A 15460-nucleotide genomic window follows, 5' to 3' on the forward strand; every position below is an offset into this window, starting at 1 on the left:
ACTGGCCATTGAAAAAGCAGCCACCCAACCCCAGCAGCCCCACAGTTATTTACTGAGAAGCGTGTGTGTGAGTGAATGAACTGGGAGCCCGTAAGAGTGACTTAACTGGTAAGAGAATGAGTGAATTAGTGACTTAATAGCGAGTGAAGAAGAGTGTGTAAAATTGAGTAGCCTGTGCTCCCTGCTCCCTCGTCTGATTCGATAAGTGACCATGTAGACTTTTCATCCTTATTAATACAATCAAGGGTATATAATACAAGAATAGCGCAGGAGAAATCACAGACCAGCAGCTGAAGAAGAAAGATACTGTGTTAGTTTCCTACGGCAGCCTTAACAAATTACAACCGATTTAGTGGCTTAAACAACACAAATGTATTGCCTTATAATTCTGGAGGTGAGAAATCCAAAATAGATATACCAGCAGGCCAAGATCAAGGGTTGGCAGGGCTGTTCCTCTGTGGTGTCTCTAGGGGAAGACTCCTTTTGTCTGCCTGTCTAGCTTCTAGCGGCCACCTTCATGTCTTGGCTTGCTGTCTCTTTCTCCATCTTCAAAGCCAGCAGTGAAGCGCCTTCAAATCTCTCACTCTTATCCTCTGCTTCATCCGGTTTTCTGTGATTCTGACACTTTTTCTTGCCTCTTCTAAGGACCAGGAGATCATATCAGGACAACCTGGATAATCCATACTAACCTCCCAACCTTGAGGTCCTTGATGTAATCTCCCTTTTGCCTGCAAAGTCACTTTTGCCAGGCAAGGTAATGCATCCTCAGGTTTTAGGGCTTAGCTGTGGACGTCATTGGAGAGTCTGTATTCTCCCTACCACAGACACCTTGCTCGGAGCACACGTTAAACCAATGAGTCCTGCTCCACACAGAGAGAGGGCCAGAGGTGGCTTCGGAGTATTTAGCAAACGGCTCTGCTGGGTACTTTGTTGTTGTGGCCTAAGCACTGGGATTTTTCAAAGTGTAGGTGATGCCAACTTGCCCCCCCCCCCAATTTGACAAATGCTTTGACAGAGATACACCAAGGGCACAGGTTGCTACAACTGAGGATCGAATCGGACCCTAGGATTCCTGGCGGTGATGGGCATCGCAACACTGGGTGCACAGTACTATCAGCTGGAAGGTTTTCTAAAACAGACTTTACTTTGAAATTAGAACAGAGTTGCAAGAATAGAACAGAAATGTTATGTGTAACAGCCCCTCACCCCACTTCCCTAAGTGAGCATTCTTATATAACAAAAGGATATGCATCAAAACTAAGAAATCGACCTTGGTCCAGTATGACTGAGCAGAAGGCTTTATTCAGATTTCCCCAGTTTTCCACTAGTGCTTTTGGTTCCAGGATCCAGTCTGGCATCTCTGGTCATGTTTAGTTGCTGAGCATCCTCCAGTCTGCACCAGTTTCTTGAGCCCTTCATTCGTGCTTAAAGAGAACCTATTAAGTGCTCTGTCCCTGAGTGTGGGCATGTCTAGTGCTTTCTTAGGGCTAGGCCTGGGGTCTGGATTTGGAGGAAGGCCACCCTCGGTGAGATGCTGTTTTTATGGCATCAGAGACAGGGGCTCTGTGATATCACAGTGACCCATCACCGCTGCCTCACTTTGAGGTTTTGGTTCAGGGGGTGCTGGCTGGCTTCCTCCACTGTAAACACACTCTGTCCTTTTCCAGCTCTCAAGTCCAGCCCAGGGCCATCAGGGAGGGTGCGTGCCAGCTGCTCTTACTCCATTGTTTCAGCCTGGCTAACCCTCATGCCTTTATCATACCTCACTACTTTTTACAGACATGGTTATAAAATAGGCTTGCTCAAAGCAATCCACTAGAACAATGCAAAGCTTGAATTTGAATTCCTATCTGTCCAGTTCCAAAGGCCACCAAAGAGAGGGGCTCTCACAGTCTTTGAGAAGACTTGCCTAGACAGATTAGTGCATGCATTGTGACCTATCAGTGGGTCATGAGATCAATCTGGGTTGTGTTGTAAATAAAATAGAGACTATAACAAAATATAACCTAAGAATAGATCACACACGTGATAAATATAATTTTGTAAGACTTCTTGTTTCTGTGACCTCTGTGCTTAGCTACTTGTATCCTTTTGATAGAGGTAAAAAGTAGTATCTCACAGGGTTGTTACCAGGATTAAATGATAAATTGATTCACATAACATGCTCAGAACAGGGTGGCAGATAAGTACTGGATAAATATTAAATATAAATGTATATGTAAATGAGCCAGGCTAGAACATGTATTTCTTATTGGAGGTAGCAGTAGAAATGTTAAAAATACTAAACAAACATCTCTAGACCATGGGTGAGCAGATTTATGACCCTCAGTTTGTGGTCTGTTTTTGTAAATAAAGTTTTATTGGCACATAGCCACAATCACATATGTATACAATGTTTATGGCTGCTTTTGAGCTTCAGTGGCAGAACCAAGTGTTTGTAACAGAAACCCTGTGGCTCACAAAACCTGAAATATTTGCTCTCTGGCCCTCTAGACTAATGCTCCTGCCTAGAAGTCTTCTCATATTGCAAGGGTATTTAGATGTCTCTTCCTTGGCCACAAGTCCTGCCATTCCTCTACCCTGGCGCTGGCTCTGCAGACCGCTCTGGGCTCTGTGACTGATGGCACTTGGGTCTTCTGCTTTAGACTGATGCCTACCCAGTGGAAGGCTAGTGACATGGCACTTCGGTCAGGGTCCCAACAGGAAACAGATGGCGATTCAAATCAGAATAATTCAAGAAGTGTTTAATAAAGTGGTGATCTACAAAGGTGAGGGCAAGGTGCAGGAAAGTCATGGGATGCAGGGAAGAAGCGGACTCTGGGGCCAGTAAAAGAGCTGGAGCATCATCAGCCTAGGCAGGAGGGGACAGAAACAATTTCTGAACCTGGAGAGAGAGTCATTTAGAGAGGACACCTAGAGAGGAACAGAGACCTCTAGTCCAGGGAGGAGAGTCAGCTCCAGCTGCCCCTGTGGGAAGGGAGCCTGGAAGACAAATACCTTGATTTTACCTTCTTCCATTCCTGATCTCTTGGGGGTCCCCATTGGTAGAGCTGAAATGGAAACCATAGGCCATGGGGCCCTCAGTATGGCCGTGCGGATCAGCTTCCCAGAGGGCAGACAGCTGGGTGAAGGAGGGTAGGAAGAGAGTCTGGAGGGGCAGACTGACACAGCACACAGGGCATTGACTGGGAAAGCCAGGTGTACAGCCTCCCCATCTGCCCTGGCCCAGGAACCCAGCATCAGCACTGCAAGCCGGTAGTTTGGCCCAGTGTGTTAGCATAGCTCCTGCCTCTTGCCACCTTCTCCTTCTGGATCTGCAGCTTCCAGATGACTATCATGGGACTAATCTTCCTGGATCTTATCCTCACAAGGGGGCGGGGGTGAAGGTTATGCCAAGACACAGATAAGCTATGATCTGTGTACTTGTGTGCCTGAGCAGAGTCTGATTACACATGTGTCGACTTCAGCTACCGTTCTTCCCCTTAGGAAAGATCTCATTCATCTCTGCAGCTTAGCTCAAGTCCAACAAACAGGGAAACCAACCTCTGGCCCCTTGGCAGAAAGCACCAGAGTGAAGAACAAAAACAAAAACAAAAAACCAAGAAGCCGGGCATGGTGGCGCACGCTTGTAATCCCCATGCTTGGGAGGCGGAGACAGGTTTGAAGCCAGCCACGCTGGCTTAAGAGACCCTGTTTCCAAATAAAAATATATATATAAAAAAATAGGTCTGGGAGTGTAGCCCGGAGGTAGAAGGGCTTCCAGGAACCCCAGTACTACCAACAAAACAAAACAAAACAAAACAAAATAACAAGAACGCTAACTACGATGATAAATGTCCCCAGAGTACTCTGTTCCCATTGGCCAGAACCCCAGCCCCCACCAGACAGACACACACACATCCACATGTCTTCTACTGGCATCAGCTATCTTAAAAGCTATAAAACTACATTCTATCACCTGGAGGGACTCCCTTGGCCAGTCCAAACAATTGATTAATGAGAAACTTGAGCTCACAGGGAGAAAGGGTGTGGCTTAGGTACCATGACCACCTGCATCAGAATCTGGGCTAGAATTCAGGACTATGAACTCTAATAAGTTTCCCTTCTTCTTCTTCTCCTTCTTCTTCTTCTCCTTCTTCTTCTTCTTCTTCTTCTTCTTCTTCTTCTTCTTCTTCTTCTTCTTCTTCTTCTTCTTCTTCTTCTTCTCCTCCTCCTCCTCCTCCTCCTCCTCCTCCTCCTCCTCCTCTCCTCCTCCTCCTCCTTCTTATTCTTTTTATTCTTATTTTTTCTTCCTCTTCCTCCTCTTCTCTTCTTCTTCTTCTTGCTATTATTATTATTATTATTATTATTATTATTATTATTATTATTTTATATGAAGCCAAAAGTTGAAGTCCATCTTGGAGCCTTAGCAATGAACTTGGCAAAATGCAAAATCTGATGTGGTCTTGGGAAAGTTTCCTTGTTGGACTCAGCTGCTGAGTAACACATCTGGACCCCAGACCCCCAGAGAAAAGAGTTCTCCCAGGCCAAATGAGGCACAGGCTTGAGCCAGGCAGTCAGCAGTCCAAATTCACATTCTCACCTGTTAATGGCTGTTTGACCTTGACCTTGTTTCTTTTTATGTCAGTGAAACTCAATTTTCCAGGCCTATCAATGTAGCTCTGTCACCAACCACTGTGTTTAATTTAACTGTATTAAATTAAATTTCACATAAGCCAACATGTTGCAGGGTTCAAAGGCCAACATACAACATTTGTCTTTTCTTTTCTCTCCACTGGAAGGCCAGCAGAATATCTGAATGACTTTTCCACAAAGCCAGAAGCCACCTAGTTTGAATGTAACTGCTAGAGCTTTAATAAGGAATGGGGGGATCCTTCACAGGAGAGTGGGGAGCCTCCCAAGGTGCTAAGAATGGTACCGTGATTCTATGGACTCGAGTCTGATTAATAAGACCGCAAGTTTACCCTCCCTCCTTGTCCTCAAATTTCTTAAGCGAAATGAAGAGTTCAGACACACAGCCCAAGTGCTCGGGGTTTTAAATTAGACAACTTTGTCCTGACAGGAACCGAGTCACAGCTGTCATAGCTGATTATTTTTAGAGTTACTACTAAACCCTTTGTACGGTACGAGCTGCCACTGTTCAAGGCAAACAGAAAGACTTCACATTTTATCCTGACAGCTCGGAGCCAACTACCTCCTCGTGTTCATTATTTCCATCCCTCTTTGGAAGGGATGATGAGGCTTCCTGACAGTCTCATAGTGAGAGAGGCAGACCCTAGATACTATACCCTAGGAATTGAAAGCCCCCAAGGCCAAGCCCAGCCCGCTGCTTCTAGGAAGCCAATAAGAATTATTCCCGGGGGAGGCCACTGCTCCAGAGCTTGCTTTGGGTAAACCATCATCTTTCATGAGAGGCAGAAACTGACCTTCGAGTAACCAACCAATAACAGCGACTGGTCTGCACAGGCTCCCCAGGGGCTGGCCGGGATTGGCCGGTGTGTAAATGAGGGCATAGTGCCCTCCTCTGACCCAACAATGCCACCACCACTGAAAAGGGCCGACCCGACGCAGCTCTTACAAACAGAAAAATTCACCGCCAGTGGAGAGTACCTCCTAGATAGCTCCTGGAGTGGAGCGTGGGGACAAACGCCTCTGCTGTCCAAGGTCCTGAGTCCAGGCAAAAACATGATCGCATGAACATGGGAAAAGACATCCAGCTAAGGCCCAAGGTGAATGTCTCTTCTTACATCCACTTTTTGCTGAATTATCGAAACAAATTTAAGGAGCAGCAGCCAAATACCTACCTTGGCTTTAAAGAGTTCTCTAGAAAGTGTTCCGAAAAATGGAGATCCATCTCAAAGCACGAAAAGGCCAAATATGAAGCCCTGGCCAAGCTCGACAAAGCCCGATACCAGGAAGAAATGATGAATTACGTGGGCAAGAAAAAGAAACGGAGAAAGCGGGACCCCCAGGCACCCCGGAGGCCCCCGTCCTCCTTCCTGCTCTTCTGCCAAGACCACTATGCCCAGCTGAAGAGGGAGAACCCTAACTGGTCAGTGGTGCAGGTGGCGAAGGCCTCGGGGCAGATGTGGTCCACAACAACGGATGTGGAAAAGCAGCCGTATGAGCAGAGAGCCGCCGTCCTGAGGGCTAAGTACTTCGAGGAAGTCGACGACTACCGCAAACAATGTCACGAAAGGAAGAGCTTACAGATGTCGGCTAGGAACCAGCGCAAGGGCAGAATGGAGCTGGGCGTAGCGGATGGATCCAGTTCAAAAAAATAAAATGCCATTGAAACGTGTTGCCTGGCCCTGGTCTCATGAGTGGTGTGCAAGCTACCTTCACCACTGTTCTGGGGAAGTGAGTGGCTTGGGGGAGAGGTCGGGACTGGGCAGTGAGCCCAGTGAGGGGTAGAGGGGCAGTAGAGTGTAAATGGCCTGGCTCAGGCAGATGGGGCAAATGGTGTGAAGAAGCTTGGAACCATGGGCCAGTGTTAGGTTCTAAGTGGTCGTCGAGGTTGGAGGACAGTCCCTGAATGTGTATAGGGAGGGGCTCAGGTGCAGGAATACCAGGCCCAGCTTGGAGGGTGAGGAAGAGGATGTCTCAGGATTCCACTCCAGATCCCAGAAACAGACAAGACACTCACCAGCAAAACATGGCATGACTAGAACAAGGTTAGCAAAGGTGTAGGGAGCTAGAGTTCAGGTGCAGCTGTATCAACCCACAGTCCAGAAGGAACCCCTTGAAAGACCAGCCCCACTCAGTGGTCTAGGAAGTCTCCAAGAGTCAGAGGCTGACTGGACAGAATGAAGCCTCTGGACTGCAGCTCCGAGGCTTGGAGCATGCACCCCCAGTGATTATCCTATGGCCTAACACACTGAATTGCTGGTCATCTGTTCCTCTTACCCTTGGTCATGTGCAGCGCACCTATTTCCATGACACTCTATTATCTTATGAACGAGGCATATCAGAGGACACAGCGCTGGCTGGGCTCAGCGGTGGGCCTGTGACCCAAGCCTTTCCAGTCAGAGTGGTTTCTGGGGTATGTATGAAAGTCCCTGGGAAGAACCCTGGAGTCCATGGCCGTTGGTAGACATTTGACATCTCATGGTCCAAGAATGAGGCCAGAATAAGAGAATCCCTTGGCATCCTTTCTCCTGGATTTTAAAGATGAGCCCACATGATTCATTTCTTTTACCCAGGATGGCTCCAGCTAGGTTTTTCTGCTACTTGATAATGATTTGACACAAATGGGATTGTGCTCTAAGTGTCTGTCCCGTAACTAGATTTTTCAGGCAGCGATATACCGTGAGCAACGCTTCATACCAATCAAAGTAGATTGAAATGGAATATTGTGAAATGGTTCTTTTGCCTTCCTGACATCAAAAAGGCTGGGCCCAAATGCTAAACTGATTTTTCTGTCCCCGGGTTATGCGTCCAACAGACTTCCCCCACTCTGCCTCTGACCTCACTTTCCACTCTACTGTGCCATTCCAACTTTGGCTTTCAAAAGTAAAATTACGTAGTTTTGAAGAGTCTCTTAGAACTGCATGGGCCTCTAGGGATGAGGGATAATACAACATAATACAACAGAGTGACTTAGGAGCCCAGGGTCTGGAATCAGAGGGGCTGTTCAGGGAGCATTTGTGTTCTGGGTATGGGGAAGCACAACATGCACCACTGTTAGGCTCCCACCCTGGAAAGACTCTCCTTCTGGTGACAGAGATGGCCTAAATCACAATACATTATCAGGCGCAATGAAGATACACAGCACTGGGGAGGAGGGAGTCACCCACCAAGGCCACCCTGGAGTCTGCTCAGAGGAAGCAGCCTCGCTCTGCTTGGCAACCGCCCTCACACTGGCAAAACTCCCATCCCATTGCCCACAGCCGCACTTCCAACTTGGCTCTGCTTCCCCTCAGCCCATCCTCCACCCTCTCAGGAGACACCCTCATTATCTGCTCCACTGAGAAACAAGAGATCATCAAACTTAAGCACTGTCAGTTTTCTTTCTCAAGACACAAGCCGCACCCATCTTTTCCTCCTGGTCTCGCGTCTCATAGGGAGTGACGCTCCTTCTCTGCTTGCTATGCTCTTCCCCCATCTCTCTCAGGACCCTGCTCCTCACTGCAGGGAGGCCAACACTCAGGCTAACTCCACGCTGATACGGTGGTTCCGATCTTGACACTGGCAGGACCTCGGGCCAGCTTTCCTTCCTTGGAGCCTTGGGTTTCCCATCTATGCAATGGGGATGATGATGCCTGCCTTACGGTTTGTTTCAGTGATTAAATGATGTGATAATGTGCAGGTATGTGGCTCAGTCCTGAACATCTAATGGTACTGGCAGTCAACATGCCCTGGAGTTGATATTCCATAACCCACCCCCTCCTGGTGTCCATGCCCTTGTGTAATCCCTTCCTACTTGATGTGGGCGGGACTGCAGACTTGCTTCTACCCAATAGACTATGGTAAAGGAGATGGGTGTCATGGCTGGACAATCTGTTTCCAGAGGTTCAACTTGCTGATGTGGTAAGGAACTGTGGGGGATCTCTAGCAGCTGAGGGCTGGCAATGCTGGGACCTGGAGGCTGTGGTAACCAAATGAGAGGGGTGTAGATCTTGCCCCAGCAGGGCCACGAGCTGGGAACCCACCCCCAGATGACACCTCGATTGCAGCTGGACCCAGCTGTTGCTGGATTCCTGGTCCATAGAAACTATAAATGCAGGTTGGAATGTGTAAGGGCTTAAACTGTAGAAAGGTGTTTTGTTTTAAGCTACTATATTTTGGGACAATTTGTTACACAGCAATAGATAACTAATACATGGAACTAATCCACGGCTCAGTGAACATCAGCATCCTCTTAATTCTAGAACAGATTTTGACCTTGTTTCTCTCTCTAGCAGCTACCCTACCCATTGTTACCAGCCCTTACAGGTGGCAGGCCTCCCCATCCCCCAGTGCCCCAAACTGGATCCCACTGGTGCCTCTCTGCCATGGTTCCAGAGGGGCCGTCTTGTTCTCAGCCTGAACATTGGGTGCTTGGTATGCAGCAGTTGTGAATTGTGCCATGCTCCTTTCTCAAAAGAGGGCACCCCGCGGCTGTACCCCAGCCCTCGTGCTGCCCCTCTCTGGTTTCCTGTGTGATTAATTATGTGAATGCGGCAGAGTTCCGAGGACAGTGTGCAGTGCCACTGCAGAAAATGAACTCCATTAACAGTCCTTTATGAAAAAAAGACAACAGGAGGGTGTGAATCTGCTGGCTTCTAATGACTATAACATAACGACAGAGGAGGGAGAGGGCGGGCAGGAGACGAGGGAGAGCCTGGACCTGAGATCAAGGAGGAGAGGAGAAGCAGGCTGAAATATGGCTGGGTGCTGCCTTCCAGGCCCACTGGGCTGGGCTCTGTCCAAGGAAGAGGGACGCGGAGCCTCTGGGCCAGCACCGTCATGATGACTGAAGCCCTCCACTCTGAGCCTTCTCTCCTATGTTCATAAATTTATTTATTCATCCAGCAAATTCTTATGTAACTCTTACGCCTGCAACACACCAGTAACCGCTGTGGTGCTCGGAATACAGCGAGGTCCCTAATCTCTTGTGCTCTAGAAAGTGGTGGAGAGGAAAAGCCATCACATAAACATGCCAGATCATGTTTTATTTTTTAATGGTGCCCAAACAATTCTTTGTTCATATATAAAATGACCAAAGCCAATCCCAATGACATGTACTGGGAAGGGGAAGGAGGTGGTAAGATCTGGAAGGAAATACCCTTAAGTATTATGTGCATGTATATTCCTATCAATATATAATTCATTATAGTGTGTAATTACAATGCACCAATGAAAGTATATAAAAAATCAGCCCCGGTGCTGAGATGAAGAGTGACACTGGGGTGGGTGGTCAGAGGCTCTCTATGGGATGCGATTTAGGTTGAGAATTAAAGGGCCGAGGGGAGCCGGGCATGCCAGGGTCTAAGGAAGAGTCCTCCAAGCCTCAGGGCAGTGACTACCTACAAAGGTCCTGAGGTAGGACCCGGTGCGGCATATGAGAGGGACAGGAGGGCGGCCAGTGACTGGAGGGGTGAGCACGTGTTGAGATGCGTCCAGAAAGGTGCAGGCCACAGCAAGGCGTTCATCAGAACACCTAGGTGTAGTGGGGAGCCCCAGAGGGGCTTCAGCAGGGCAACCCGTGCGCATCCATTTTTGATGTCTTGTTCTTATCAAGTACCCGTGAGGAGACGCTGACCCCTGCGATGTCTATCAGAGAAAGAGGCAAGTCTGAAAGATACTGAACCCTGGATGGGGTGACGTCATCAGGCTGAGGTCACAAAGGCACTGGCGCCTTTGTCCTGGGCCAGTTTTCCCCACTGGAGTAGAGACCGTGAGCTTCCTCTTGGTATTCCTTGGAGTAACTGTAAGCTACAAAACGGGGTGAGGGGCTGGAGGACTTCTCTGTGATCCCTTGTCCCAGGAATGCCGGTGGGGGTGGATGACAATGTTCCAGGGAAACACTGCTTCCTGAGGCCTCAAATGTTCTTTGGGACCACTTCCACTACTATATATTTCCAAAGTGGGTGACACTGCCCCCTGGGGAAATGCTGGACCTACCTATCTAGAGGGGGTGGGATAGTATCCTTGGGTATAATTGTAGGGCAGCAAATAAAAAGCAAAGGAGCAAGCCGGGAGAGGTGGTACACACCTGTAATCCCAGTACTTGGGAGGCTGAGACAGGAGGATCAAGGTTTGCAGCCAGCCTCAGCCAGTGACACCTTGTTTCAAAATAAAGAATACAAAATAGGGCTGGGGGTGTAGCTCAGAGGTAGAATCCCCTGGATTCTATCCCCAGTAATAATAAAGAAGGGGTTGGAAGTGCCCAGGGAGGGGCTGAGTGATTTTTTTTTTTGAAAAGGGGACTATAAGCCAGTAAGTTTGGGAACCTATGACACTAGACCAATGGTTCTAACTCAGCATCTGCACAGAACCATCTGCAGGGCTCATCAGAGCTCTGACTGCTCCCTGTGCCTCCAAGCTCCACTCAGTATTTCTGGGAGCTGGAGCTGTAATTTGCATTTCTAAACATTCCCAAGTAACTCCCCTGCTGCTGGTCCCAGGCCCCCCAGAGCCAGGGAAGGATTCTTTTCCCTCTTGCGACCCCTCATTGACTTGGCGAGGAGAGGAGGTGGGAGGCAGGAGCCCGGCTGCCTCCGCTCACTCCCTCCTCTTCCCTCTCTCTCTCTCTCTAGCTGCAGAGCATTTTCAGGTCTGCCTTCCAATCGGTTCATCAGCAATAAAGGCGGCTCACTGATCCTCATCTGGCTCCCCCTGCGGCTGCCAACTGATTGGACACTCGAGAGGAAAATAAGTATATTTTATTTATTGGGTTTCCCTCAAATCCCAACAGAGGAGTTGATCCCCATTGCAAAGCTATCGATTGGCTTCTGGGCCACAGAACCACACTGGGCTCTCCTCCTGGGTTTTAGCCTCCACTAAAACATCCATTGTCTGGGGGCAGAGGGGTCCACTTCCCAGGCCTGTGAGGTCCGTGGGCGGGCAGGGCGAGGCCCTCAGGCTGAGGTCACAGAGGCACTGTCCTGTCACGTGATCCCCGTCACACCTCCACAAAGGATTCCTGTGTGCTGAGAACCAATGAACTGTCAGGACGAACCAATGAACTGTCAGGACGTTGCTGTGAACATAGCCTCACCTGTGAGCCTCTGAGGGGTGCTTTAAAGAGGAAGAGTAATAAAGAGGCCAGTACAAGCAGGAGAAACAGCTCAGCTCAGCTAAAGGCCCAAAGGGGTTGGACGTGTGACCGTCTGGGCTGGCCCTGACCTCTGGGCTAGATGACCAGTCGCACCATGAATGTCCAGTTAGGAGGCCATCCCCTTGTTGCAGGCGGCTAAAACAACTTTCCCAACCTGTTGTTCAGCCCCAGCCCTTCTATGTGCCAGCCGGCTGAGCAGTTTCTAAGGTTCTCCCCTTCAACCGTGAAATGTTGGAGCAGTTGCTCTTCACCTCTGGGCACCTGGCATGGCATAATCAGGCCAGCCACGCTGTCCCTGAGCTTTGGGAGTGCTCCCAGCAGTCCTCACCTCCTGATACTTACACCCTGTGGAACCCCTCCCCTTGAGTGTGGGCTGGACCCGAGACTGGGTTCTGAGGAATTGAACAGAGCAAAAGTGAAGGGATGTCGCTTCTGATATCAGGCTGTGAAAGCCTGCGACTCCCTCCAGGCTTCTCTCTCACTTGCCTGGTGTGTTGAGAGTTCACATGGCAAAGGACAGAGAATGAACTCCAACCTACACTCAGTGAGGAACCAAAGCCTACTGCCTGTAAGAACCAAGATCTACCAGTAACACAGGTGAGCTTGGAAGGGGATCCTTCTCCGGGTGAGCCTGGAGATGCCGGCAGCCCCAGGGGACAACGCAGCCTTGTGACAGACACACCCAGTTACTACTGACACACAGAGACCAAGAAATGTTGGATGCCACACTTAGGCTTGGTGGGATTTGTTACAAATTGAAATAGAGAATGAGTATTGGTCTCAGTATCCAAAGAAGGAGAGTGCCATGACATGCATCTAAATAATGTGAGATAGCTTTGGAACCAGGCAGTGGGCAGAGGCTGGGGGTCCTTTCAGGAGATAGTTAGAGACATCTTCAGTTCCTCAAAAGCACTGTTCATAAAAATCTGGACTTTGAGGACACTATGGGGGTGGAGTAGGGGCTCAACAGAAATGCCACTGGATCCTTGCTACAGTAACAGAAAACCCTTGACACTTGTCTGTGCTCCTATGGCACAGAGAATGTGTGTCTGATAAACCTGGCCATCTAGCTAGGGATCCATCCAATCAAGATAGTTGATACAATTTCTTCTTGATGCCTATGGGGAGAAGAAACACTGTCCAATAGAAAGGAGACTGGTTTTGAAAGTCTACAGTCTCCCAAGACAGCAGAGATGCTAAGATTAAGAAATGGCTTTTGAGCATTGTCAAGAGGAAAAGGTGGTCTACAGGAGAAGCTGAAGGTGTGACTGGTAGCTTTGGGTTAAGACCTCAGAAAGATCAAAGGATCATGGTGTTATTAGGTCACACAAAGGCTCTTTAAAGAGACCAGGGAGCGGGGCAGGGTGGTGCAGGCGAGACAGGAGGATCATAGGTACAAGGCCAGCCTCAGCAATAGAGGGAGATCCCTCAAAAAGTTAGGGAGGCCCTATTTCAAACTGAAAAATAAAATAGGGCTGGGAATATAGCTCAAAGTAGACTGTCTTTCAGTTTAACTTCTAGAACCAAATAAATAAAGTCAGGCTGGGCCTCACTAATTAGACAGGGAGGGACTCTTGGAAGCATTAAGAGATATCCCTTGAGCCGGGTGTGGTGGCGCACACTTGTAATCCCCGCACTTGGGAGGCGGAGACAGGAGGATCACACACACACACACACACACACACACACACACACACACACACACACACACACACACACACGAGGTATCCCTTGGCCGTCTTAGCAAGAGACCCAGGAAAAGAAGGTTTAGTTCAAGCAAATGTGTGGGTGTGGCTTTTGCACAGTGGGGATCTCAATGAGATTTACAGGAAACACAGAGCTTCTGAGCAAACTATTATCAGAAGAAAGACTGACAGCTGAGACTGAAAGGGACAGAGATAGTACAAAACTTAAATAAAAACATTTGCTCCCCCCAAAAATTCTCAGCAAGAAGCAAGCTGAAGATCCGAGGAATCAGCTTAAAACACAGGCTTCCTTTTTTGGAAAAGGAAGGCCAACTCTAAAAAGGAACCAAGAGCTTAGAAAGTGGAGCTAAGGGTCATGAGATCGGTCCTGGGCTTTGAAACCTGATCAGGAAACTTCCAGCATTTTTGTGGATGGATTTCAAAATTGTTATGGGCCAGAGACATCTTTGTACCACATATTTACCCCTTTATGAATAGGAACATCTATAGATAGCCCTTACCCCGTGCCTATCCTACCACTGTATGTTGGGTACATGGGAGCAGAGAATTTGTCTCTAGCTTCAAAAATCCAGAGTAATAGTTTTCTAGAGCTTTTCCATAAGGAACTTCTTCCGAGAGCTTCATCTACACCTGGACCTGATTCAGATGATGGCAGTCTGGGCTTTCATTGGATTCTGTCAGGGGAGGAGACATTTGGAGACCTGGGGAAGGAGTGACTGAGTGTTGCAGGTGGGAGGGGCAACAGTCATGGGGGCAGGGGCAGGCTGTGGAAGGCAGCTTCGAAGTGAATTCTAATGAGCCGTGTGTGTCCTGTACTCACGCCCTTGTGCGAGCCCCTCCCCTTGCGTGTGGGCGCAACCCAGTGACTGGCTTGTATGAGCAAAATACATGAAAGGTGGTGCGGAGTCGCTTCTGATATTAGGTTGTAAAATACTGAAACTTCTCTCTCTTTGGCTTGCTCTGGTAAAGGAAGCAAGTAGCTGTGCTAAAAGCTGACCGGTGGAAAGGAACGGACGGTGGTCTTTGGTCAACGGCACTGAGCAACCAGCAAACGCCATAGCCTCCTGGGGAAGTGTGGGGGCAATTGTTCCCCCTCCCCGGTGGGCGTTGGAATGACTGCGGTCCAGGAGACCCCTTGATTGCTGCTGTGTGAGGAACCCTGAGCCAGAGAACCCAGCAAAGCCACACCTAGATGCCTAACACACAAAGTATTTTAAAAAGGTTGTTTGAAACCGTTTTCAGGCAATTTGTGATAGTCATAGATACCTAAAACTCCCACTCCAGTGTCCTGTTATACTGCTTTTTACCCCTAAAATTACCTTCCCCTCTCTAGAGCCCCAGGGTCTTTTCACCTGCACTTTCAGGCCAGGATTATCCTTCCTACTTTTTAGGTATAGAAAGCTTCTGCTTGTCTTACAGAACCCAGGCTAGATATCCCTTCCTCCAGGAAGCCCCCTTCAACCTTCCCACCCCCACCTGTGCTCCCCCAAAAGCTTTTGTGAGCTCCATACGTATAGTGGAGGTGATGAGGACCTGCCTTATTCATCCCTTGTGTGCCCTAAAATCTGATGCGATGTATCACACAGATTAAAATAATAATAAAGAAAACTTTTGCTGAGTGCCTATGCCATAGCTGATGCTTTTTTTGTGTGTGTGTGGGTCTGGTGATGGAACCCAGGGGCATTTGACCTCCAAGCTACATCCCCTGCCCTATTTTTTTCTTTATTTTGAAACAGGGTCTCACTGCGTTGCAGAGGGCCTCACTAAGTAGCTGAGGCTGTCTGCGAGCCGTGATCTTCCAGTCTCAGCCTCCCAAATGCTGGGATTACAAGTGTGTGCCACCACGCCCGGCAAGCTGATGATTTTTTAAAGATGTTTTTTAGTTATCTTAAAAAATCCAGTGAGGTTGGTACCTTTTTTCATTTTGTTCTGTTTTTGTGGCCCTGGGAACTAAACTCAGGGCCTTGTGTGTACTGGGCAAGCGTCCCACCAG

General features: G+C 48.6%; 2 protein-coding genes across 2 annotated transcripts in view; one reads left to right on the forward strand and one right to left on the reverse strand.

Moving 5' to 3' along the window:
• CSMD2 (CUB and Sushi multiple domains 2) overlaps positions 1-15460 on the reverse strand; it is a gene marked incomplete at both ends in the record, with an annotated part of 613548 nt that overhangs the window by 333633 nt on the left and 264455 nt on the right.
• The window catches only part of HMGB4 (high mobility group box 4), a gene marked incomplete at both ends in the record, with an annotated part of 32516 nt that continues 22749 nt past the window's right edge, over positions 5694-15460 (forward strand). Inside the window, one exon of the mRNA XM_080692690.1 lies at positions 5694-6254. Coding sequence (XP_080548816.1) covers positions 5694-6254 — 561 coding nt within the window. The remainder of the gene's footprint in view (positions 6255-15460) is intronic.

Source organism: Muscardinus avellanarius (assembly GCF_963383645.1).
Source record: "Muscardinus avellanarius genome assembly, chromosome: 3".
In the NCBI taxonomy this organism is placed as follows: Eukaryota; Metazoa; Chordata; class Mammalia; order Rodentia; family Gliridae; genus Muscardinus; species Muscardinus avellanarius.